Source organism: Nerophis lumbriciformis, linkage group LG24 (genome assembly GCF_033978685.3).
Source record: "Nerophis lumbriciformis linkage group LG24, RoL_Nlum_v2.1, whole genome shotgun sequence".
In the NCBI taxonomy this organism is placed as follows: Eukaryota; Metazoa; Chordata; class Actinopteri; order Syngnathiformes; family Syngnathidae; genus Nerophis; species Nerophis lumbriciformis.
This window is the reverse complement of record NC_084571.2, coordinates 19,051,260-19,078,539: the sequence shown is the minus strand read 5'-3', so window position 1 is coordinate 19,078,539 and position 27,280 is coordinate 19,051,260. Positions and strand designations below refer to the sequence as shown.

At 43.9% G+C, this 27,280-nt stretch overlaps 1 protein-coding gene across 3 annotated transcripts in view; it reads left to right on the top strand.

Moving 5' to 3' along the window:
* acsl2 (acyl-CoA synthetase long chain family member 2) overlaps nt 1-27,280 on the top strand; it is a 129,479-nt gene that overhangs the window by 13,917 nt on the left and 88,282 nt on the right. The window contains exon 1 of one of the 3 annotated variants that reach the window (XM_061981759.1): nt 23,247-23,686. The exons of the other annotated variants lie outside the window; for them this stretch is intronic. Within the exon in view, the coding sequence (XP_061837743.1) occupies nt 23,643-23,686 (44 nt within the window). The 5' untranslated portion in view covers nt 23,247-23,642. Of the gene's footprint in view, nt 1-23,246; nt 23,687-27,280 lie in introns of those variants that run through there. 3 annotated transcript variants of the gene reach the window in all.

The following is a 27,280-nucleotide window of genomic DNA, read 5'->3' as shown; positions in this document are numbered from 1 at the left end:
CAGCGAGCAGAGAACATAGTGAGTTCAGAAAGCATAAGAACAAGTATATGCATTAGAAATACATTTGATTATTTACATTTGGTTATTTACAATCCGGGGAGGTGGGATGTGGAAGGGGGAGGGTGTTAGTCACGGGTTGAAGTTGCCTGGAGGTGTTGTTTTAGTGCGGTTTTGAAGGAGGATAGAGATGCACTTTATTTTCCACCTGTTGGGAGTGCATTCCATATTGATGTGGCATAGAAGGAGAATGAGTTTAGACCTTTGTTAGATCGGAATCTGGGTTTAACGTGGTTTGTGGAACTCCCCCTGGTGTTGTGGTTATGGCGGTCATAAGGAAGTAGTTTGACATGTACTTCGGTATCAGGGAGATGTAGCGCGTTTTATAGACTAGGCTCAGTGCAAGTTGTTTAACTCTGTCCTCCACCCTGAGCCAGCCCACTTTGGAGAAGTGGGTAGGGGTGAGGCGTGATCTGGGGTGGAGGTCTAAAAGTAACCTGACTAGCTTGTTCTGGGATGTTTGGAGTCTAGATTTGAGGGTACCAGGAGGTGCTAGGGTACCAGGAGGTGCAAGCGTAATCGAAAAAGGGTTGAATGAGAGTTCCGTCTAGAATCTTCAAGGTGCTTTTGTTGACCAGAGAGGAGATTCTGTAGAGAAGTCTCGTTCGTTGGTTGACCTTTCTGATTACCTTGGTTGCCATTTTATCACAGGAAAGATTAGCCTCTAGAATGGAACCTAGGTAGTTGACCTCATCTTTCCTGGTGATAACAATGTCACCCACTTTTATAGTGAAGTCACTGACTTTCTTGAGATTGATTTGGGACCCAAATAGGATGGATTTTGTTTTACCTAAGTGTATGGATAGTTTATTGTCAGCGAGCCAGGTGCAAATACTAAGGAGTTCAGCACTGAGGATTTTTACCACCTGTGACTTGTCCTTGCCGGATTCCAGCAGGGCCGAGTCATCCGCAAACAAGAACAATTCACAGTCGCATGCCGATGACATGTCATTTACGTTTATTAGGAACAGTAAAGGCCCTAATATACTGCCTTGGGGGACTCCACAGCTTACTGAGAGGAGTGGGGGACACGGTGCCGTTCACCTCTACCACCTGTTTCCTCCCCTCCAAGTAAGATTGCATCCAGCTCGATGAGGTTTTATCAAATCCGATTGCTCTGAGCTTATCCAACAGTATAGCGTGGTTTACGGTGTCAAAGGCCTTCTGAAGATCCAGCATGACCATGCCGCAGTATTTGCCCGCGTCCACCTCATGTTTGATGTGGTCGGTCAGAAGGCATGTGTCAGTGGAGTGGTTAGTTCTGAAGCCGGATTGGAATTTGTACATGAGTTTATTAGTAGCAAGGTATCTATCGACCTGTTCATAAACAATTTTTTCCATTACTTTCTAAATGGAACTGAGAATACAAACAGGTCGGTAGTTACCAGGTTCTAATTTGCTACCTTTTTTAAAAAGGGGGGTTACTCTTGCTATCTTGAAATCCTTGGGTACTTGGGCTTGTTTAATTGAGAGGTTAATTATGTGTGTGATGATAGGAGCAATGGTAGTGGCAGAGTCCTTGAGCAATCTGGAGGGAATATTGTCAAGGCCGGTGGCCTTGTTTAGGTGGAGCGCGCTCAATTTATTAAGCACCTCGTCAGCTGAGACCATTTCTAATTTGAAATTGTTGTTGATTACTCATAGCTTTCTGTAGAAGGCTTTAATGTGTTCTACACCAAAACGACCAGAGTGGTGGGACAGCTTGTTAACTAGAGTTGTTGCTATGCTGGTGAAAAAGGTGTTGAGTCTGCTTGCTCCCTCCATTTTATCTGTAATGAGGGAGTCACCCTCCTTGATGTTGATGTTGGTGGTGTCTGGTTTTAAGTTTCTGGCTGCATCCAGGAAGCTGGTTGTTGAGAATTTTCCAGAGCTCACGTGGCTTATTTGTGTTTTCCTTTATTTTATCGTTAATGTAATGTTTTTTTAAGGATTTAGTCAGGTTGTTTGCCTTATTTCTTAATTTATTGCACTGCTTTTTGAGTGTTGAAAGGAGTGATTTGAGGTTAATTTTATTATTGGGTTGTTTATCTACTTCGGTTTTACACTTTTGGTATTCGAAGTATTTTCTGTCTCTGTCTTTCATGGCAGCTAATAGGTCTGGATTCATCCATGGTTCGGAGCGGGCTTTGATTCTGACTGTTCTCACAAGAGCCATATCATTTAGTATCGCTAGGAACGCTGTTTTTAAGCGATCCCAAGCATCTTCGACCCGGTTGCTCGTGAGCACAGGGGACCAGTCCCTCTCACCTAATTTAAGGTTGAAATTATCACTGGAGTATGTTTTAAGGGATCTGGATTGAGCTGTTATGTGGCCATTGGCTTCGGGTTTAGTTATTTTGCGGGGGCAGAAGGTTAGATAGTGGTCGCTAAGACCACAGATCATGACCCCACTATTTTTAATGTTTTGCCGGTCTGATGTGAGAATGAGATCTATGGTTGATTGGGTGGAATCACACACCCTTGTGGGTAGTGTTATTAGCTGGGAGAGGCCGTGCAGATTACAAAGCTTGCTGTAAGACTTGAAGACAGGCGCATCTCTGCGTTGAATATCTGTGTTCAGATCTCCAGTTATAATTTCTCCATGTTGTCTACCCCAGTTAAGCACTCCTCGAGAGCACCATAGAAATCACTCTGATTAGGGGGTCTGTATACAGTCCCTATCAGTACCGGCTTAGCGTTTGTGAATTTGATTTCTGCCCACACAAATTCAAGGTTATTGTGGTTAAGATCAGTGCGAGCTATGTATTTAATGTCCTGGTGAATATGCATACAAACACCACCACCATGTTTATTCCTGTTCTTTCTGATAACCGAGACGTTTTCTATCTCTATCTCTGAGTCAGAAACACTTTGATCTACAAACCCTGTTTCCATTTGAGTTGGGAAATTGTGTTAGATGTAAATATAAACGGAATACAATGATTTGCAAATCATTTTCAACCCATATTCAGTTGAATATGCTACAAAGACAACATATTTGATGTTCAAACTGATAATCTTTTTTTTTTTTGCCAATAATCATTAACTTTAGAATTTGATGCCAGCAACACGTGACAAAGAAGTTGGGAAAGGTGGCAATAAATATTGATAAAGTTGAGGAATGCTCATCAAACACTTATTTGGAACATCCCACAGGTGAACAGGCAAATTGGGAACAGGTGGGTGCCATGATTGGGTATAAAAGTAGATTCCATGAAATGCTCAGTCATTCACAAACAAGGATGGGGCGAGGGTCACCACTTTGTCAACAAATGCATGAGCAAATAGTCAAACAGTTTAAGAACAACGTTTCTCAAAGTGCAATTGCAAGAAATTTAGGGATTTCAACATCTACGGTCCATAATATCATCAAAAGGTTCAGAGAATCTGGAGAAATCACTCCACGTAAGCGGCATCGCCGGAAACCAACATTGAATGACCGTGACCTTCGATCCCTCAGACGGCACTGTATCAAAAACCGACATCAATCTCTAAAGGATATCACCACATGGGCTCAGGAACACTTCAGAAAACCACTGTCACTAAATACAGTTGGTCGCTACATCTGTAAGTGCAAGTTAAAGCTCTACTATGCAAAACGAAAGCCATTTATCAACAACATCCAGAAACGCCGCCGGCTTCTCTGGGCCCGAGATCATCTAAGATGGACTCATGCAAAGTGGAAAAGTATTTTCTTTTAATGATATCGTTACATTGTGATAATGCATGTTGATGATACGTTCTAGCTGCACCCTGCAAATGTAATGTAGCGCCCTTGCTGGCGAGCCGGCGGCTAACGTCCCTCCACCATTCAAAACCACTGCCAAGTCAGCGATCCTCGCTTCCATGCCGGCAAATAAACTTTGACTTTGGCTTTGGCTTCCTAGTGAAATATTACTAACAGTACGTGTGAGTGTGGCATGTTTGGAACGCCTTTCTGCTCTCAGTGCTGCTGTTGTTGTTGTGGTCCTGCTCAGACCTGCAGACCGCCTGGGGCTCTTACTCACATACCTGACTCTTTGCTTCTATGAACCTTTTCTGCACTATTGTCGTGTTGGTTGGCTTGTCGGGTGTGGGCCTGGGATGCCCTTGCGCCCTGTCGCGCCGCCCTTCACGCCCGGTGTCATGCCGTCTTCTGGGGCGGGCTTGTCGGGAGTTGTACCTGGGACCTGTGGGCTTGATTGCTGTCCCGCTGGCCTATGTATGGATTTGTTGTTGTATATATATATATATATATATATATATGAGTGTGTGTGTGTGTGTGTGTGTGTGTGTGTGCATGTGGATGGATGGATGTAGGTATATAAATATGTGTATGTATATATATGTGTGTGCATGTATGTGTGTGTGCATGTATGTGTGTGTTTATAAATGTGTATATGTATGTATGTATGTGTATATATATATATGTATATATGCATATGTGTGTATGTGTATGTATATATATATGTATATATATATATATATATATATACAAACCCCGTTTCCATATGAGTTGGGAAATTGTGTTAGATGTAAATATAAACGGAATACAATGATTTGCAAATCATTTTCAACCCATATTCAGTTGAATATGCTACAAAGACAACATATTTGATGTTCAAACTGATAAACATTTTTTTTTTTGCAATTAATCATTAACTTTAGAATTTGATGCCAGCAACACATGAAAAAGAAGTTGGGAAAGGTGGCAATAAATACTGATAAAGTTGAGGAATGCTCATCAAACACTTATTTGGAACATCCCACAGGTGAACAGGCAAATTGGGAACAGGTGGGTGCCATGATTGGGTATAAAAGTAGATTCCATGAAATGCTCAGTCATTCACAAACAAGGATGGGGCGAGGGTCACCACTTTGTCAACAAATGCGTGAGCAAATTGTTGAACAGTTTAAGAAAAACCTTTCTCAACCAGATATTGCAAGGAACTTAGGGATTTCACCATCTACGGTCCGTAATATCATCAAAGGGTTCAGAGAATCTGGAGAAATCACTGCACGTAAGCAGCGAAGCCCGTCACCTTCGATTCCTCAGGCTGTACTGCATCAACAAGCGACATCAGTGTGTAAAGGATATCACCACATGGGTTCAGGAACACTTCAGAAACCCCCTGTCAGTAACTACAGTTGGTCGCTACATCTGTAAGTGCAAGTTAAAACTCTCCTATGCAAGGCGAAAACCGTTTATCAACAACACCCAGAAACGTCGCCGGCTTCGCTGGGCCTGAGCTCATCTAAGATGGACTGATACAAAGTGGAAACGTGTTCTGTGGTCTGACGAGTCCACATTTCAAATTGTTTTTGGAAACTGTGGACGTCGTGTCCTCCGGACCAAAGAGGAAAAGAACCATCCGGATTGTTATAGGCGCAAAGTGGAAAAGCCAGCATCTGTGATGGTATGGGGGTGTATTAGTGCCCAAGACATGGGTAACTTACACATCTGTGAATTCGCCATTAATGCTGAAAGGTACATACAGGTTTTGGAGCAACATATGTTGCCATCCAAGCAATGTTACCATGGACGCCCCTGCTTATTTCAGCAAGACAATGCCAAGCCACGTGTTACATCAACGTGGCTTCATAGTAAAAGAGTGCGGGTACTAGACTGGCCTGCCTGTAGTCCAGACCTGTCTCCCATTGAAAATGTGTGGCGCATTATGAAGCCTAAAATACCACAACAGAGACCCCCGGACTGTTGAACAACTTAAGCTGTACATCAAGCAAGAATGGGAAAGAATTCCACCTGAGAAGCTTAAAAAATGTGTCTCCTCAGTTCCCAAACGTTTACTGAGTATTGTTAAAAGGAAAGGCCATGTAACACAGTGTTGAATATGCCATTTCCCAACTACTTTGGCACGTGTTGCAGCCATGAAATTTTAAGTTAATTATTGTTTGCAAAAAAAAAAAAAAAGTTTATGAGTTTGAACATCAAATATCTTGTCTTTGTAGTATATTCAATTGAATATGGGTTGAAAAGGATTTGCAAATCATTGTATTCCGTTTATATTTACATCTAACACAATTTCCCAACTCAAATGGAAACGAGGTTTGTATATGTGTGTATATGTATGTATATGTATATATATATATATATATATATATATATATATATATATATATATATATATATATATATATATATATATATATATATATATATATATTTGTGGCGGTACGCTCTGGGCCTGCTTGTCAGGTGGAGGTCGGCGCCTCAGGCTACTGCATCCGGGCTGCGTGCCTGGAGCTCCTGGGTCTCACCGTCCATCCCTTCCGGGTGCCCGTCTTGGTTGGGATCTGCTGGGTCTAGTCCCCGCATCTATTGTGGTAGTTCTGTGCTGCAAGGTATTCCGAGGTGCTACAAGTCGGCCAGCTGCTGGGGTAGTGACCGTGTGTGTCAGCATGTCTGTGATCTTCTTTTAATTCTTTTTTTTATATATAATTATTATTATTTTTTATTTTATTTTTTTATTTTTTTTAATATATTTTATTATTATCATTATTTTTTCCCCTCCCTCAGGGGGGGAATTCGACAGAGCGGTTGCTGGTTGTTCCATCTCTATCGTTGGGGTCCCGGCGGGTGGGGTGGGAGGTTCCCGTGACCCCGTGCTGGGCGGTCCTGCAGCAGCCGACTTGGGTGGGGTGGCCTGAGGCGGGCCGTGCCGTGCTCTCCGGGGGTGGGGGGTGGTCTCGTGGGGGCCCGGTTGCTGGTGGGGCGGAGGCGGTCTTCCCGTCCGGTTGCGGGGAGTCTCTGGGCCTCTCGGGCGGGGTGTCCCGCCTTTCTGCCCGTGTGGGGTGTGGTCTCTCGCTGGCTTGAGTGCTGGCTGTCCCCTGCTTCTCCCGTGTCTTGCCCTCTGCCGGGTGCGTCTGTCTGCGGCCTGCTGCTGGCTCTTCCGGGCGGAACGGTGGGCCGGGCTCTGGGGTTCCTGTCGCTGGCCGGCCTGGCTGCGTGGGGCCGGTGGTCCCTGGTTCCTTGGGCGACACACCTGCTGTTTGTGGGTTGGGCTCTCTGGGTGGCTGGGGCCGTACTCTGGCTCCCACACACACTGGGAGTCAAATATATTGTACATACAAATACACATATATACTCACATGCACACCGTTATTCATACATACATACATACATACATACATACATACATACAGAGGTACCTACGCTCCCACATACATACACAAATACAGTACATACCTACATACTCAAAAGTTCGTACATCCACACGCACATTCACTGTACAAACATACATATACACATACATGTACATTTACATTCACTGTACAAACATACATATACACATACTGTACATATACATTCACTGTACAAACATACATATACACATACTGTACATACAGGTAAAAGCCAGTAAATTAGAATATTTTGAAAAACTTGATTTATTTCAGTAATTGCATTCAAAAGGTGTAACTTGTACATTATATTTATTCATTGCACACAGACTGATGCATTCAAATGTTTATTTCATTTAATTTTGATGATTTGAAGTGGCAACAAATGAAAATCCAAAATTCCGTGTGTCACAAAATTAGAATATTACTTAAGGCTAATACAAAAAAGGGATTTTTAGAAATGTTGGCCAACTGAAAAGTATGAAAATGAAAAATATGAGCATGTACAATACTCAATACTTGGTTGGAGCTCCTTTTGCCTCAATTACTGCGTTAATGCGGCGTGGCATGGAGTCGATGAGTTTCTGGCACTGCTCAGGTGTTATGAGAGCCCAGGTTGCTCTGATAGTGGCCTTCAACTCTTCTGCGTTTTTGGGTCTGGCATTCTGCATCTTCATTTTCACAATACCCCACAGATTTTCTATGGGGCTAAGGTCAGGGGAGTTGGCGGGCCAATTTAGAACAGAAATACCATGGTCCGTAAACCAGGCACGGGTAGATTTTGCGCTGTGTGAAGGCGCCAAGTCCTGTTGGAACTTGAAATCTCCATCTCCATAGAGCAGGTCAGCAGCAGGAAGCTTGAAGTGCTCTAAAACTTGCTGGTAGACGGCTGCGTTGACCCTGGATCTCAGGAAACAGAGTGGACCGACACCAGCAGATGACATGGCACCCCAAACCATCACCCAACCATGCAAATTTTGCATTTCCTTTGGAAATCGAGGTCCCAGAGTCTGGAGGAAGACAGGAGAGGCACAGGATCCACGTTGCCTGAAGTCTAGTGTAAAGTTTCCACCATCAGTGATGGTTTTGGGGTGCCATGTCATCTGCTGGTGTCGGTCCACTCTGTTTCCTGAGATCCAGGGTCAACGCAGCTGTCTACCAGCAAGTTTTAGAGCACTTCATGCTTCCTGCTGCTGACCTGCTCTATGGAGATGGAGATTTCAAGTTCCAACAGGACTTGGCGCCTGCACACAGCGCAAAATCTACCCGTGCCTGGTTTACGGACCATGGTATTTCTGTTCTAAATTGGCCCGCCAACTCCCCTGACCTTAGCCCCATAGAAAATCTGTGGGGTATTGTGAAAAGGAAGATGCAGAATGCCAGACCCAAAAACGCAGAAGAGTTGAAGGCCACTATCAGAGCAACCTGGGCTCTCATAACACCTGAGCAGTGCCAGAAACTCATCGACTCCATGCCACGCCGCATTAACGCAGTAATTGAGGCAAAAGGAGCTCCAACCAAGTATTGAGTATTGTACATGCTCATATTTTTCATTTTCATTCTTTTCAGTTGGCCAATATTTCTAAAAATCCCTTTTTTGTATTAGCCTTAAGTAATATTCTAATTTTGTGACACACGGAATTTTGGATTTTCATTTGTTGCCTCTTCAAATCATCAAAATTAAATGAAATAAACATTTGAATGCATCAGTCTGTGTGCAATGAATAAATATAATGTACAAGTTACACCTTTTGAATGCAATTACTGAAATAAATCAAGTTTTTCAAAATATTCTAATTTACTGGCTTTTACCTGTATACATTCACTGTACAAACATACTTATACACATACTGTACATATACATTCACTTTACAAACATACATACATACATACATGCTGTACATATACATTCACTGTACAAACATACATATACACATACTGTACATATACAAGTACATATACATATGCACATAATCACGTTTCATCAAACATATATTAATGTTGTTGCCCGAGGGTAAACTGGGTAACACATGGCACACTGACAAAGCTTAACCTATTGTTACTATAACAATCTACAAGGTTAATATAGTTGGCTTCTCTTTCTTCCCCTCCATTTTTCTGCTTTCTTTTGTATCTCTAGTTATCATTACATGTATGTATTGTTGCATTTGAACAACTGTATTGTTGATATTAGAGGTAAATTATTGGTATTGTTCATTATCAATGTCGCTATTTGTATTGGTATTTGTATTGATCCATTTGTAGTGTAATAATGCTCATTGTCATTTCTGTATTATTATTTATTTAGCTAACTGCTTCTTTGCTATCACTTTTACCATCATATTTGCTGATGTTGCTCTGTTGTTGTTGTTGTTGTTGTTCTTGTTGTGTTTGCTGTTGTTGTTTTTGTCTTTCTGTCTAATCCCCCTTTTGTCCCCACAATTTCCCCCTCTGTTTTCCTTTTTTCTCTTTCTATCCCCTCCTGCTCCGGCCCGACTGCACCATATAATAATATGATTACATTTAATAAAGTCAAATACAAATAAGGCAACAAGAGAAGTATCCCACACTTCTCTTTTGTAAAGTAAATGTGTACAGCAGATATGGGCATCTCCATCAACTATATGATTTGCCTGAGAAGCTGGACAGGACAAAAAAAAATTTCTGCACTCATTGCCAACTTTTTATAGGTCTGATGCCTGTTGATAGGTCTGATGCCTGTCGATAGGTCTGGAGGTCTGATGCCTTTTGTTAAGTCTGATGCCTGTTGATAGGTCTGATGCCTGTCGATAGGTCTGATGCCTGTTGATAGGTCTGATGCCTGTCGATAGGTCTGGGGGTCTGATGCCTTTTGATAGGTCTGATGCCTATCGATAGGTCTGATGCCTGTCGATAGGTCTGATGCCTTTTGGTAGGTCTGATGCCTTTCGATAGGTCTGATGCCTGTCGATAGGTCTGATGCCTATCGATAGGTCTGGGGGTCTGATGCCTTTTAACAGATCTGATGCCTGTCGATAGGTCTTAAGCCTGTCGATAGGTCTGATGCCTGTCGATAGGTCTGACGCCTGTCGGTAGATATGATGCCGTTTGATAGATCTGATGCCTTTTGATAGGTCTGATGCCGTTTGATAGGTCTGATGCCGGTCGATGGGTCTCATGCCCGTTGATGGATCTGATGCCGTTCAATGGGTCTGATGCCATTTGATAGGTCTGATGCCTTTCGATAGGTCTGATATGCCTGTCGATAGGTCTGATGCCTATCGATAGGTCTGGGGGATGCCTTTTGATAGGTCTGATGCCTGTCGATAGGTCTGATGCCTGTCGATAGGTCTGATGCCTTTTGGTAGGTCTGATGCCTTTTGATAGGTCTGATGCCTGTCAATAGGTCTGATGCCTATCGATAGGTCTAGGGGATGCCTGTCGATAGGTCTGGGGGATGCCTGTCGATAGGTCTGGGGGATGCCTTTAGATAGGTCTGATGCCTGTCGATAGGTCTGATGCCTGTCGATGGGTCTGATGCCTGTCGATGGGTCTGATGCCTGTCGATGGTTATGATGCCCGTCGATGAATCTGATGCCCGTCGATGAATCTGATGCCTGTCGATGGGTCTGATACCTTTCGAAAGGTCTGTTGCCTTTCGATAGGTCTGATGCATGTCGATGGGTCTGATGCCTTTTGATGGGTCTGATGCCCGTCGATGGGTTTGATGCCTTTCAATGGGTCTGATGCCTTTCGATAGGTTTGATGCCTGTCGATAGGTCTGATGCCTGTCGATGGGTCTGATGCCTGTCGATGGGTCTGATGCCTGTCCATGGGTCTGATGCCTGTCAATAGGTCTGATGCCTGTCGATAGGTCTGATGCCTGTCGATAGGTCTGGGGGTCTGATGCCTTTTGATAGGTCTGATGCCTGTCGATGGGTCTGACGATGGGTCTGATACCTTTCGATGGATCTGATGCCTTTCGATAGGTCTGATGCCTGTCGATAGGTCTGATGCTTGTCAATAGGTCTGATGCGCGTCGATAGATCTGATGCACTCATTGCCAACTTTTAATAGGTCTGATGCCTGTTGATAGGTCTGATGCCTGTCGATAGGTCTGGAGGTCTGATGCCTTTTGTTAAGTCTGATGCCTGTTGATAGGTCTGATGCCTGTCGATAGGTCAGATGCCTGTTGATAGGTCTGATGCCTGTCGATAGGTCTGATGCCTGTCGATAGGTCTGGGGGTCTGATGCCTTTTGATAGGTCTGATGCCTATCGATAGGTCTGATGCCTGTCGATAGGTCTGATGCCTTTTGGTAGTTCTGATGCCTTTCGATAGGTCTGATGCCTGTCGATAGGTCTGATGCCTATCGATAGGTCTGGGGGTCTGATGCCTTTTAACAGATCTGATGCCTGTCGATAGGTCTTAAGCCTGTCGATAGGTCTGACGCCTGTCGGTAGATATGATGCCGTTTGATAGGTCTGATGCCTTTTGATAGGTCTGATGCCGTTTGGTAGGTCTGATGCCGGTCGATGGGTCTCATGCCCGTTGATGGATCTGATGCCGTTCGATGGGTCTGATGCCATTTGATAGGTCTGATGCCTTTCGATAGGTCTGATATGCCTGTCGATAGGTCTGATGCCTATCGATAGGTCTGGGGGATGCCTTTTGATAGGTCTGATGCCTGTCGATAGGTCTGATGCCTGTCGATAGGTCTGATGCCTGTCAATAGGTCTGATGCCTATCGATAGGTCTAGGGGATGCCTGTCGATAGGCCTGGGGGATGCCTTTTGATAGGTCTGATGCATGTCGATGGGTCTGATGCCTTTTGATGGGTCTGATGCCCGTCGATGGGTTTGATGCCTTTCAATGGGTCTGATGCCTTTCGATAGGTTTGATGCCTGTCGATAGGTCTGATGCCTGTCCATGGGTCTGATGCCTGTCGATGGGTCTGATGCCTGTCCATGGGTCTGATGCCTATCAATAGGTCTGATGCCTGTCGATAGGTCTGATGCCTGTCGATAGATCTGGGGGTCTGATGCCTTTTGATAGGTCTGATGCCTGTCGATGGGTCTGACGATGGGTCTGATACCTTTCGATGGTTCTGATGCCTTTCGATAGGTCTGATGCCTGTCGATAGGTCTGATGCTTGTCAATAGGTCTGATGCGCGTTGATAGATCTGATGCCGTTTGATAGGTCTGATGCCTTTTGATAGGTCTGATGCCGGTCGATAGGTCTGATGCCCGTCGATGGGTCTGATGCCCGTCGATGGGTCTGATGCCCGTCGATGGGTCTGATGCCTTTCGGTGGGTCTGATGCCTTTCGATAGGTCTGATGCCTTTCGATAGGTCTGATGCCTGTCGATAGGTCTGGGGGTCTGATGCCTGTCGATAGGTATGATGCCTGTCGATAGGTCTGGCGTCTGATGCCTTTCGATAGGTCTGATGCCTGTCGATGGGTCTGATGCCCGTCAATGGATCTGATGCCTGTCGATATGTCTGATGCCTTTTGGTAGGTCTGATGCCTTTCGATAGGTCTGATGCCTTTTAACAGATCTGATGCCTGTCGATAGGTCTTAAGCCTGTCGATAGGTCTGATGCCTGTCGATAGGTCTGACGCCTGTCGGTAGATATGATGCCGTTTAATAGGTCTGATGCCTTTTGATAGGTCTGATGCCATTTGATAGGTCTGATGCCGGTCGATGGGTCTCATGCCCGTTGATGGATCTGATGCCGTTCGATGGGTCTGATGCCATTTGATAGGTCTGATGCCTTTCGATAGGTCTGATGCCTGTCGATAGGTCTGATGCCTATCGATAGGTCTGGGGGATGCCTTTTGATAGGTCTGATGCCTGTCGATAGGTCTGATGCCTGTCGATAGGTCTGATGCCTTTTGGTAGGTCTGATGCCTTTTGATAGGTCTGATGCCTGTCAATAGGTCTGATGCCTATTGATAGGTCTAGGGGATGCCTGTCGATAGGTCTGGGGGATGCCTTTTGATAGGGCTGATGCCTGTCGATAGGTCTGATGCCTGTCGATGGGTCTGATGCCTGTCGATTAGTCTGATACCTGTTGATGGGTCTGATGCCTGTCGATGGGTCTGATGCTCGTCGATGAAACTGATGCCCGTCGATGGGTCTGATGCCTTTTGATGGGTCTGATGCCTTTCGAAAGGTCTGAAGCCTTTTGATAGGTCTGATGCCTGTCGATAGGTCTGATGCCTATCGATAGGTCTGGGGGATGCCTGTCGATAGGTCTGGGGGATGCCTTTTGATAGGTCTGATGCCTGTCGATAGGTCTGATGCCTGTCGATGGGTCTGATGCCTGTCGATGGGTCTGATGCCTGTCGATGGTTATGATGCCCGTCGATGAATCTGATGCCCGTCGATGAATCTGATGCCTGTCGATGGGTCTGATACCTTTCGAAAGGTCTGTTGCCTTTCGATAGGTCTGATGCCTGTCGATGGGTCTGATGCCTGTCGATGGGTCTGATGCCTGTGGATGGGTCTGATGCCTGTCCATGGGTCTGATGGTCTAATGCCTTTTGATAGGTCTGATGCCTGTCGATGGGTCTGATACCTTTCGATGGTTCTGATGCCTTTCGATAGGTCTGATGCCTGTCGATAGGTCTGATGCTTGTCAATAAGTCTGATGCGCGTCGATAGATCTGATGCCGTTTGATAGGTCTGATGCCTTTTGATAGGTCTGATGCCGGTCGATAGGTCTGATGCCCGTCGATGGGTCTGATGCCCGTCGATGGGTCTGATGCCCGTCGATGGGTCTGATGCCTTTCGGTGGGTCTGATGCCTTTCGATAGGTCTGATGCCTTTCGATAGGTCTGATGCCTGTCGATAGGTCTGGGGGTCTGATGCCTGTCGATAGGTCTGATGCCTGTCGATAGGTCTGGCGTCTGATGCCTTTCGATAGGTGTGATGCCTGTCGATGGGTCTGATTCCCGTCAATGGATCTGATGCCTGTCGATAGGTCTGATGCCTTTTGGTAGGTCTGATGCCTTTCGATAGGTCTGATGCCTGTCGATAGGTCTGATGCCTGTCGATGGGTCTGATGCCTGTCGATGGGTCTGATGCCTTTCGATAGGTCTGATGCCTGTCGATAGGTCTGATGCCTATCGATAGGTCTGGGGGATGTCTTTTGATAGGTTTGATGACTGTCGATAGGTCTGATGCCTTTTGGTAGGTCTGATGCCTTTTGGTAGGTCTGATGCCTGTCGATAGGTCTGGAGGTCTGATGCCTTTTGTTAAGTCTGATGCCTGTTGATAGGTCTGATGCCTGTCGATAGGTCAGATGCCTGTTGATAGGTCTGATGCCTGTCGATAGGTCTGATGCCTGTCGATAGGTCTGGGGGTCTGATGCCTTTTGATAGGTCTGATGCCTATCGATAGGTCTGATGCCTGTCGATAGGTCTGATGCCTTTTGGTAGTTCTGATGCCTTTCGATAGGTCTGATGCCTGTCGATAGGTCTGATGCCTATCGATAGGTCTGGGGGTCTGATGCCTTTTAACAGATCTGATGCCTGTCGATAGGTCTTAAGCCTGTCGATAGGTCTGACGCCTGTCGGTAGATATGATGCCGTTTGATAGGTCTGATGCCTTTTGATAGGTCTGATGCCGTTTGGTAGGTCTGATGCCGGTCGATGGGTCTCATGCCCGTTGATGGATCTGATGCCGTTCGATGGGTCTGATGCCATTTGATAGGTCTGATGCCTTTCGATAGGTCTGATATGCCTGTCGATAGGTCTGATGCCTATCGATAGGTCTGGGGGATGCCTTTTGATAGGTCTGATGCCTGTCGATAGGTCTGATGCCTGTCGATAGGTCTGATGCCTGTCAATAGGTCTGATGCCTATCGATAGGTCTAGGGGATGCCTGTCGATAGGCCTGGGGGATGCCTTTTGATAGGTCTGATGCATGTCGATGGGTCTGATGCCTTTTGATGGGTCTGATGCCCGTCGATGGGTTTGATGCCTTTCAATGGGTCTGATGCCTTTCGATAGGTTTGATGCCTGTCGATAGGTCTGATGCCTGTCCATGGGTCTGATGCCTGTCGATGGGTCTGATGCCTGTCCATGGGTCTGATGCCTATCAATAGGTCTGATGCCTGTCGATAGGTCTGATGCCTGTCGATAGATCTGGGGGTCTGATGCCTTTTGATAGGTCTGATGCCTGTCGATGGGTCTGACGATGGGTCTGATACCTTTCGATGGTTCTGATGCCTTTCGATAGGTCTGATGCCTGTCGATAGGTCTGATGCTTGTCAATAGGTCTGATGCGCGTTGATAGATCTGATGCCGTTTGATAGGTCTGATGCCTTTTGATAGGTCTGATGCCGGTCGATAGGTCTGATGCCCGTCGATGGGTCTGATGCCCGTCGATGGGTCTGATGCCCGTCGATGGGTCTGATGCCTTTCGGTGGGTCTGATGCCTTTCGATAGGTCTGATGCCTTTCGATAGGTCTGATGCCTGTCGATAGGTCTGGGGGTCTGATGCCTGTCGATAGGTATGATGCCTGTCGATAGGTCTGGCGTCTGATGCCTTTCGATAGGTCTGATGCCTGTCGATGGGTCTGATGCCCGTCAATGGATCTGATGCCTGTCGATATGTCTGATGCCTTTTGGTAGGTCTGATGCCTTTCGATAGGTCTGATGCCTTTTAACAGATCTGATGCCTGTCGATAGGTCTTAAGCCTGTCGATAGGTCTGATGCCTGTCGATAGGTCTGACGCCTGTCGGTAGATATGATGCCGTTTAATAGGTCTGATGCCTTTTGATAGGTCTGATGCCATTTGATAGGTCTGATGCCGGTCGATGGGTCTCATGCCCGTTGATGGATCTGATGCCGTTCGATGGGTCTGATGCCATTTGATAGGTCTGATGCCTTTCGATAGGTCTGATGCCTGTCGATAGGTCTGATGCCTATCGATAGGTCTGGGGGATGCCTTTTGATAGGTCTGATGCCTGTCGATAGGTCTGATGCCTGTCGATAGGTCTGATGCCTTTTGGTAGGTCTGATGCCTTTTGATAGGTCTGATGCCTGTCAATAGGTCTGATGCCTATTGATAGGTCTAGGGGATGCCTGTCGATAGGTCTGGGGGATGCCTTTTGATAGGGCTGATGCCTGTCGATAGGTCTGATGCCTGTCGATGGGTCTGATGCCTGTCGATTAGTCTGATACCTGTTGATGGGTCTGATGCCTGTCGATGGGTCTGATGCTCGTCGATGAAACTGATGCCCGTCGATGGGTCTGATGCCTTTTGATGGGTCTGATGCCTTTCGAAAGGTCTGAAGCCTTTTGATAGGTCTGATGCCTGTCGATAGGTCTGATGCCTATCGATAGGTCTGGGGGATGCCTGTCGATAGGTCTGGGGGATGCCTTTTGATAGGTCTGATGCCTGTCGATAGGTCTGATGCCTGTCGATGGGTCTGATGCCTGTCGATGGGTCTGATGCCTGTCGATGGTTATGATGCCCGTCGATGAATCTGATGCCCGTCGATGAATCTGATGCCTGTCGATGGGTCTGATACCTTTCGAAAGGTCTGTTGCCTTTCGATAGGTCTGATGCCTGTCGATGGGTCTGATGCCTGTCGATGGGTCTGATGCCTGTGGATGGGTCTGATGCCTGTCCATGGGTCTGATGGTCTAATGCCTTTTGATAGGTCTGATGCCTGTCGATGGGTCTGATACCTTTCGATGGTTCTGATGCCTTTCGATAGGTCTGATGCCTGTCGATAGGTCTGATGCTTGTCAATAAGTCTGATGCGCGTCGATAGATCTGATGCCGTTTGATAGGTCTGATGCCTTTTGATAGGTCTGATGCCGGTCGATAGGTCTGATGCCCGTCGATGGGTCTGATGCCCGTCGATGGGTCTGATGCCCGTCGATGGGTCTGATGCCTTTCGGTGGGTCTGATGCCTTTCGATAGGTCTGATGCCTTTCGATAGGTCTGATGCCTGTCGATAGGTCTGGGGGTCTGATGCCTGTCGATAGGTCTGATGCCTGTCGATAGGTCTGGCGTCTGATGCCTTTCGATAGGTGTGATGCCTGTCGATGGGTCTGATTCCCGTCAATGGATCTGATGCCTGTCGATAGGTCTGATGCCTTTTGGTAGGTCTGATGCCTTTCGATAGGTCTGATGCCTGTCGATAGGTCTGATGCCTGTCGATGGGTCTGATGCCTGTCGATGGGTCTGATGCCTTTCGATAGGTCTGATGCCTGTCGATAGGTCTGATGCCTATCGATAGGTCTGGGGGATGTCTTTTGATAGGTTTGATGACTGTCGATAGGTCTGATGCCTTTTGGTAGGTCTGATGCCTTTTGGTAGGTCTGATGCCTGTTTATAGGTCTGATGCCTTTCGATAGGTCTGATGCCTTTCGACAGGTCTGATGCCCGTCGATGGGTCTGATGCCCGTTGATGGGTCTGTTGCCCTTCGATGGGTCTGATGCCCGTCAATGGGTCTGATGCCTTTCAATGGATCTGATGCCTTTTGATGGGTCTGATGCCTGTCGATAGGTCTGATGCCTGTCGATAGGTCTGATGCCTTTTGGTAGGTGTGATGCCTTTCGATAGGTCTGATGCCTGTCGATAGGTCTGATGCCTATCGATAGGTCTGGGGAATGCCTTTTGATAGGTCTGATGCCTGTCGATAGGTCTGATGCCTGTCGATAGGTCTGATGCCTTTCGATAGGTCTGATGCCTTTCGGTAGGTCTGATGCCTGGCGATAGGTCTGATGCCTTTCGATAGGTCTGATGCCTGTCGATAGGTCTGATGCCTGTCGATGGGTCTGATGCCCGTCGATGGGTCTGATGCTTTTCGGTAGGTCTGATGCCTGTTTTAACCGGAAGTCTGCAAGATCTCCAATGAAAAGTATCATTAGTTGAGAAGCCATCGTGTTTGAAAAGTATCGGCCATGTTTGTGGAGTGGTCCTAGCTGGATGTGTTGTCTCAGTCTCTTCAAGTTTAGTGTTTTTGTGCATCTTCATAAGGGAGGGTTGGGCGATAAATTGATATCATTATGTATCTCTATAGACACGTGGTCCGTAGCAGTAAAAAAATGTGTTTGATAAAGTTTAATAGAGGGAAAAACCGAGATTTTGAAGCAAGGTTGGTTGCATTAAGGCTGGGCGATATGGTTGAAAACTCAACGTTTTTATGTTGATAGATACAGATAATTATTGATATTTTTTATGACTTATTTAAGCCTGCCAATAAATACATTAATGCAAGTTCCAACCTTTCAAGGGGGCTATTGATCAGTGGAGAAGGTGTCTGCTAGCCAGGCAGGATGAGCGCAGCTAAAATAAATGCATTCGATTTGAAGGTAGTTTCAGTTTTGAGACACCAGATGGCAGTAGTGTATTATAAGCTATTGAAGACTACACAGAGTAGTTTGGGAAGCTACTGACAAGGCAACACACTGGAAGTGTCAGGATGTTGCCGCACCGTCTTAATTAAACACACATATACAGGTATATATATAGTCGAGGTTTCTGTGGTGTATCCGTTATACAGTGCTTAATACCGGGGTAGAGCGGAATATAAGTTAAGTCAGGAAAAAACACAGAGGCTATATCATCCCTACAAGCCTGTAGTCAGACCAATGTGGTCTGTAAATGATGCAAGGTGCTCGTCCCCACCAAGACCAGTCATACTACACCACCTTGGCATTCTCACCCTTTAGAGCACTGCTGTAACTTTCTGGCACTAAACCTGCAGTATTCTGAAATAAATTTAAAATAAAAACATTACATTCATTATATTTTTCTCCTGGTCCTTATTTTCGATAGGTCATAAAAAATACAGTTTTCAGCCAAATCGCTAAGTCCTAGTCAGTGATCAGGTCAATGCATATCGCTAAGTCCTAGTCAGTGATCAGGTCAATGCATATCGCTAAGTCCTAGTCAGTGATCAGGTCAATGCATACCACTAAGTCCTAGTCAGTGATCAGGTCAGTACAAAGAGTCTCTGACAATTGTGTTCGCTGGCAAGAAGTAGAAGTTATTCCTACGCTTTAGACCCTGCGGCTTAAAAAACAGTGCCGCTAATTTGTGAATTTATCTTAGCTGATGGCCTTAATGAAAATATTTTTCGTAAAACCCATGCAAAGACACTGAAAGGCTGAGTTATTGTTGGTGTCTTTTGGATGAGTTCACATACCCGCGGGTCTGGAGCCGCTTGCGGCTCTTTAGTTGCGCTCTAGTGGCTCCCCGGAGCTTTTTCAAAAATGTATGAAAATGGAAAAAAAAAAAAATTTTTAATATGGTTTGTGTAGGAGGACAAACATGACACTAACCTTGCTAATTGTTAGAAATCCCGTTGTCCATAACAAATATGCTTCACTGATGAGAGCATTTAGCGAGCGCCGTTTTATCCTATTAATTTCAGCGGTTCTTGAACACACCGTAGTTTTGTTTGTGTACAACTTTCTCCGACGCTGCCACAGAAAGACGCGTTTTATGCCACTTCTTTCTCATTTTGTCCACCAAACGTTTTATGCTGTGTGTGAATGCACAAAGGTGAGCTTTGTTGATGTTATTGACTTGTGTGGAGTGCTAATCAGGCATATTTGGTCAGTGCGTGATTGCAAGCTAATCCATGCTAATATGCTATTTAGGCTAGCTTTATGTACATATTGCATCCTTATTCCTCGTTTTTAGGTATATTTGAACTCATTTGGTTTCCTTTACTTATGTCCTCTGTGTATTTAATTTATATTTGCATTTATTTACTAAACCGTGCCATGTGTGATGTCTTTAGGAGTGTTTTCATGCATATTTGTACGTGCTATGTAATGAAGCTAGCGGCGTTGGCATTAGCTAATATCCTAGCATGTTCACAAGTGCCTGTGTTAGTATTATTAACTTACAATGGTATTCTTTTGTATTGTTTCAAATTGTTTCACAAATTCCTCAGTCAATTCACCAAAACGTCACCGTGGAGTTTTTGAGTCTGTTAAGCTGATTGGAGCGCTAGCTTGCGCAGCTCGTGGGTCTATGACCATGACTTCTGTTTTGTCTGCCCTGTTACAGACACAGTTTGGAAACTATTAAGTAAATAAACATTTACAAACGATTACTGTGTAAGTAACACATTTGACAACGTATATATATCTGCGACTTATATATATATATGGCAAATATTTTTTCTTCTTCTAAAGTTTAGTGGGTTGACGCTATAGTGTGTAAACCACGCTGGTAGTATTAGAAGTAATGCCATTGCCATACATTAGTGCAGTAGTCAAATACTCTTTCATCAGGCTGAAGCTGGTTGGTTGACGTAAAACAAATGCTGAGTATATGTTGCAGTGTAAATGTTCTACCATCTAAAGTCAAGGGACATATCAAAACAGACCCAGCAGGGGTCCCAACTCCATCTGTGAAGCTGACTTGTGGGTGATCTTCCTCCTTTGCTGTGTTTCCACCTTTTTTTTGGTCTCATGTCTTCCAGGCAGTACCACAATAATGTCGCCTGTCTGGGCTTTGACAACAGTCTTTATGAATGGGGGTGAGCAAGGGAGAGAGCGAGAGAGAGAGAGAGTGGGGAGACAGGGGTGGGGGTGGGGGACGTTCTCTTCACACTCAAACTGGAATGTTCTGGTCTGTTTTTCACTTCTTTGTGGCACCACTGCTGTGGATCGCCATGGCTGAGTTGTAAATATTCATCTACTGCTTCTTCTCCCCTAAGTAGGTGAAAGGTTGAAGTGTGTGTGTGTGTGTGTGTGTGTGTGTGTGTGTGTGTGTGTGTGTGTGTGTGTGTGTGTGTGTGTGTGTGTGTGTGTGTGTGTGTGTGTGTGTGTGTGTGTGTGTGTGTGTGTGTGTGTGTGTGTGTTCTTTACACTGCAAAAACTGAAATCTAAGTAAGATTAAATATCTCAAATAAGGGTGATATTTGCTTATTTTCCGTCTGATGAGATAATTCTTCTGTCTAAGCAGATTTTTTATTTTTTTTTGTTTTACTTGTTTTAAGTGTTTTGGTCCTAAATTATCTCAGTAAGATATTACAGCTTGTTGCTGAGATTTTATGACCTATATTGAGTAAAACATGCTTGAAACAAGAATATCAAGTGTTGCAAAGCTGTGTCATCAACACTCACAAGTATAAAACTACTTTTTCAAAGTAAAAATGTCTTATTTTAAGCATGAAATAAAAAATCATGACTTTGACACATTTGTGTCTCATAATTAAAACAGATGACAGCCAAATGGACTTTGCTGTTTTATTTTCAATGAAACAATAGAAAACACGTACTTATATAGTAGTACAGTTGGCACAGTGCAGTAAACTGACAGTTAATATTTAAACATTTAACATGTGACATTTCAAACAATTTTGAACAGAAATAGTTCATGCACATTTAGATAAATTCTTCAAAATTACAATAAAAAAAAAATTGGCTGGGGGTCGGGCTGTAAATATATGTTTGTATATATATATGTGTGGGGAAAAAATCACAAGACTACTTCATCTCTACAGGCCTGTTTCATGAGGGGTTCCCTCAATCATCAGGAGATGATTGAGGGATGATCTCCTGATGATTGAGGGAACCCCTCATGAAACAGGCCTGTAGAGATGAAGTAGTCTTGTGATTTTTTTCCCACACATACATATATTGCGCTCTACTACGGTATCGAGCACTATTTTTTGGATAACCTTATTAAGACATATATATATATATATATATATATATATATATATATATATATATATATATATATAAATATATATATATATATATACCAAGTGGAGGAGTTCAAGTACCTCGGAGTCTTGTTCACGAGTGAGGGAAGAGTGGATCGTGAGATCGACAGGCGGATCGGTGCGGCATCTTCAGTAATGCGGACGCTGTATCGATCCGTTGTGGTGAAGAAGGAGCTGAGCCGGAAGGCAAAGCTCTCAATTTACCGGTCGATCTACGTTCCCATCCTCACCTATGGTCATGAGCTTTGGGTTTTGACCGAAAGGAGAAGATCACGGGTACAAGCGGCCGAAATGAGTTTCCTCCGCCGGGTGGCAGGGCTCTCCCTTAGAGATAGGGTGAGAAGCTCTGTCATCCGCGGGGAGCTCAAAGTAAAGCCGCTGCTCCTCCACATCGAGAGGAGCCAGATGAGGTGGTTCGGGCATCTGGTCAGGATGCCACCCGATCGCCTCCCTCGGGAGGTGTTTAGGGCACGTCCGACCGGTAGGAGGCCACGGGGAAGACCCAGGACACGTTGGGAAGACTATGTCTCCCGGCTGGTCTGGGAACGCCTCGGGATCCCCCAGGAGGAGCTGGACGAAGTGGCTGGGGAGAGGGAAGTCTGGGCTTCCCTGCTTAGGCTGCTGCCCCCGCGACCCGACCTCGGAAAAGCGGAAGAAGATGGATGGATGGATGGATATATATATTGCGCACTAATTGACTGAAAGAGCATGTGGCGCGATGATGTCATGTTATTGATGGGAAAATGCATTTTTAGACAATACGATTTGCCTGAGCGGCTCGTAGACCCCGGAAGTAACAAGCGGTTGCCTTGTTGCCTTCCATTAAGAAAAATGAACTAGTTTTTAGTATAAGTTTGCTTGTTTCAAGAAATGTAATGCCGAGCGCATATCATTACGTCAAGATAATGGCACTGGCATTTACTTAATTTAAGAATATTTTTCAACATATTGAGAAAAAAGGTCTCATATTTGTTTTTTCTATCAAGAAAAGTGCACTTGTTATTAGTGAGAATATACTTATTTTACGGTATTTTGGGGTTCATTGAGGTTAGCTAATTTTACTTGTTTTGGAAAGTCTTGACAAGCCAACATTTCTTGTTCTATTGGCAGATCATTTTGCTTAGTTCAAGTAAAATACTCCTAATTTTTGGTATTTTTTGTCCTTGTTTTTGAACACTGACTTTTTGCAGTGTAGGGAGACCACCTGAGGTGCTGCTGGGGTCAGTTTTTGTGAGTGTGAGCAAATTGTGTCAAAATGTGTTTGAAAATGAACAATGATGTGGCGTGGTGGACAGAGGGTGAGGGGGAGGAGCCGTCAACTGCTCCTCCCCCTCACCCTATCTCGCCACCCAACCTTCCTGACTGTAGCAGAGAGACATTCCCCCTGTTGCCTGGACCAGTGACTGGGAGGACCCTGGTTGGGGGTCATCACTTCCAACTCAGGCCTTTTTTTTCTTCTTCTTGGAAACTACGCTGGGCCAAGTGTGCGACTGACTCTTTAATCTGCACTTTTCAGACCGTGGGCAGACCGGGTAAACACTGGTCAATCCCAAGTTCTTTTGGAAGACATATATGTTGAGTAAAAAGGACTGCCGAGACAGGATAGTACTTGGCAAAGATTTAGGAGACCAGTCCTTACAACGCAACAATAGCATCTTTAAGAGAGGTCTAAAAGTAAGACAAAAGGAGTTAACACTTATAGTAAGAATGCAGAGAGGGATGCACCTGCTGATAAGAAGAGGGACCGTGTCCTTCACAGAACAGAACTGGTTCTTTTGAGGAGTGATTCATCATGTTTGTGGGCGCTCCCGGACCAAATATGGAAATCAACAACAGGTAATAAGGCAACGGAAGTATACCGGCACAGAGTGGAAGAGTACCAGTAGCATGATCACACAATACAATGTTATACTAAAGTATATCAAACATTAATGCATTCTCCACAGTTGCCAAGTGGGAAATAGTTGCATTGCCTCTCCTGAATGTGGGATGATGAAAACATGCTTTCAGTTTAAAAAATCAGGAGAAAGTCACAATTTGGGATGGGTACCTTTTAATATTTGATCATTCTCGGTACATTGGAAGGTACTCAACGGTACCATTTTTTGGTACTTTTGTATGTGTTTGTAAACATTATTGTTTTTAATTATAAGATGACACTTTTTATTGGAACATTTAAAAAAATTAGGTCATGATGATAAGTTTGTCAAATCTTCTTTTATTATTACATTTGTAAATCGATAGTTTTGTTGGCATTGAAAATTGCAACTGTACCTCTGGGCAGTTTGGTTGAGTCTGCTCTCAGTGCTGCTGGAGTGATGGCCAAGAGTTAAGAGTGAGACATGTAACGGTACAAACAATTTATATCGGTTATTGTGACCAAACGTAGCACTGTTATTGCAAACACAATATTGTTGAACGTGCCCAAAAAGTACTTATACACACATTGAAATCCTTAGATTTTTCTCGAAATAACTCAAATAAACTATTTTGTATGTTTTGTGCTTGTTATGTTTCGCTGGTCGTGATTTAGTCTTAGTATTTTATCGTTTTAAATATTACATTGTACTAGGGTTGGACGGTATACCGGTAGTGGTATAGTACTGTGGTACTAATGAATCAAAAACGTTACTATACTCTGTTTGAAAAGTACCGGTTCCCCATATTATTTTTTTTTTACAGGCATGATGACGCGTCGTCGTCACGTCATGACATTGCTGGTTTTACGAGCAGAGGAGCATGTTCGGCAGCGCACACACACAGAGTACTTACAAGCAGACACAGTGCGTAGACAGAAAAGGGAGAATGGACGCATTTTGGTGTAAAAAGTAAAGATAAATGTGCAATTGTCGTATCTATGAAAAGATGGCCGCCGTGAGCAACGTCAGCTGAGACCGTCTCTACACAAGTCCCAGTATGTAATGTTATAAATGGCATAAACGCGCTAGTGACACAAGATTTTAAGTCGTTTTCGCTATATATGTCCACCTCTCTGCAATTGGTGAGATATATACTACTCACGAAGGTGATTTGGCTGAAAATAAGGTGCATCGAACGCCGAGTGACGCATTGTTCCCCTGCAACCATGCCACAACGCGGAACAAAGGAATCTAAACGCGTCCGTGATCAATTGTCCTCTAGTGATTTGGACGAAAATGCAACGTTTACTCCGGACGATCGAAAAATGTTACAAGCTATGGTTGAAAAACTTGGAAAATTGGACATTTTGGATGAACTTAAAACTGACGTTTCAGAGCTGAAAAAATCAGTCGAGCACAATCACGCTGAAATGGTAGAGACAAAAAAGGAACAGACAACGCTAAAAGTTGAGTTAACAAGCCTGAAACTCCAAACTACTAGACTGACAACGGAGAACGAGAAATTAAAGGCAGACTTGTTGGAACTCCGCTGCAGGAGTATGCGGGACAACCTGCTAATCATGGGAATTAGCGAAGATGGAGGAGAAACTTACAGCATCGCGGAGAACCTCGTCAGAGCCTTTCTGAAGGAGCAACTCGGCATCCCGGAGGAAGAAGTCAAGAGGATCCAAATGGAACGAGCACACAGGATTGGCAGACGCAAGGAGGATGCTAAACCGAGACCTATGCCTGTATAGTTTACTAACTCCAAATGCAAAGACGGAGTGCTTGCTCTCTCCAGAAGACTGAAAGGTACTACATTCTTCATGACCAGCCAATACCCAATCGAGGTGGTGGAGAAACGACGTAAGTTAATTCCAATTATGAAGTCCTTTAGGCAGAAAGGACAACAAGCTCGTCTTGCTGTGGATAAACTGTACGTTAACGGTGAGCTGTACAGAAGCATGTGAGGAACAATAACAATGTCGCGCAGTGATTACGTCATCACGACATCGCCATGGTGACAACTTGACGGATATGAATTGACTTTTTGTTTTTGGAGCTTTTTAATTTATTCTGGGACTGGACAATGTAGTTAGATGTTGGGAAACGGTCAGCGAATAATATATTTTGGGGGGTAAGTGTTTGTTTGTCTCGTGTACTGTGGTGTGAATGGTGTGTCTGCGGGTTTATTAGAAGGGATATTGGTTTCCTCGGAAATAGCAGGTGATGCTGCAGTTTTTAGTTACAAGATTTTCATGTTTATGAAACTTGTGGTATTAAGAGAATCAATAAAATATATAATGAATTTACTCAGGTCATATGGTTTATAGGAACGATAATGAAGTTGGAATAATTAGTTATAATTGCAATGGTCTTGCAGACAACAGAAAAAGAAAACTTATATTCATGTGGCTGAAGGAAAAAACAAGATATTTTTTGTCTTCAAGAAACTCATTCAACACATTTAGATGAAGAAAAATGGAGAAAAGAAAGGGATGGTCCAATGTTCTTTTCACATGGTCACAGACATTCAAAAGGTGTTATGATTTTGATAAAAAAAAAAACTTTTAATTTTCAAATTAACTCTATGGAAAAAGACTCACAAGGACCCTGGTTAATATTAAATATGATTATTCAGGGTCAAAAGATGTGTGTTTTGAATCTGTATGGGCCAAATGTTGATGAACCCTCCTTTTTTGAAGAAATAAGTGACATGTTGCAAGAACAACAAGGGGAAATTATTAGTGTGGGGGACTTTAATGTTGCCTTGGATAAAGTTCTGGACCGAAAAGGGAATTTTTCAATGAATTATCATCCTCAATCTTTACAAAATGTTATGGATGCATTTGATTTAATTGATATCTGGAGATTTTAAAATCCTAGGTTAGTACGGTATACATGGAGAAGACAAAACCAGGCAAGTTTTTTTAATATCATTTTCATTGCTAAACAAAGTGACTGCAATATCAATCGATGATAAATTGCGTTCTGATCATAATTGTATAGGATTAAATATTGCAATTGAAGATAATACACGTGGGCCCGGATATTGGAAGTTTAATCAAATGCTTCTCCAGGATGATGAATTTATTGAAAAAACAAAGCAATTTATTACTGACTTTTTTTTTAAATAATGTAGGATCATCAAATCCCCAAATAGTCTGGGAAGCCTTCAAATGTTGTTTTAGGGGATATGTCAAAAAAAACAAACTTAAAATGGCAGAACAGGAATTAAAGAAAAAAATTGAGGATTTACAAAAAAACATTGATAGTAATGATAATCTAACTAATGAGCAACTGAATTCATTTACAGCCAAACAAGAGGAGTTAGCAGACTTAGTTGAAAAACAATTATTGAAAAGTTATGACTGCAACAGAGCAATCTGGATGAAAAAAGGTGAGAAGTGTTCAAAATTCTTTTTAAATATCCAAACAAAAAATTGTTCTAAAAAGAACATTTCCAAGCTTATTAAAACAAATGAAAAAGGTATTGGATACACACACCACATTGTTGAAAGAAATGGAAAATTACTTTAAAAATATTTTTTCTAATCCGGTAATTCCTCCT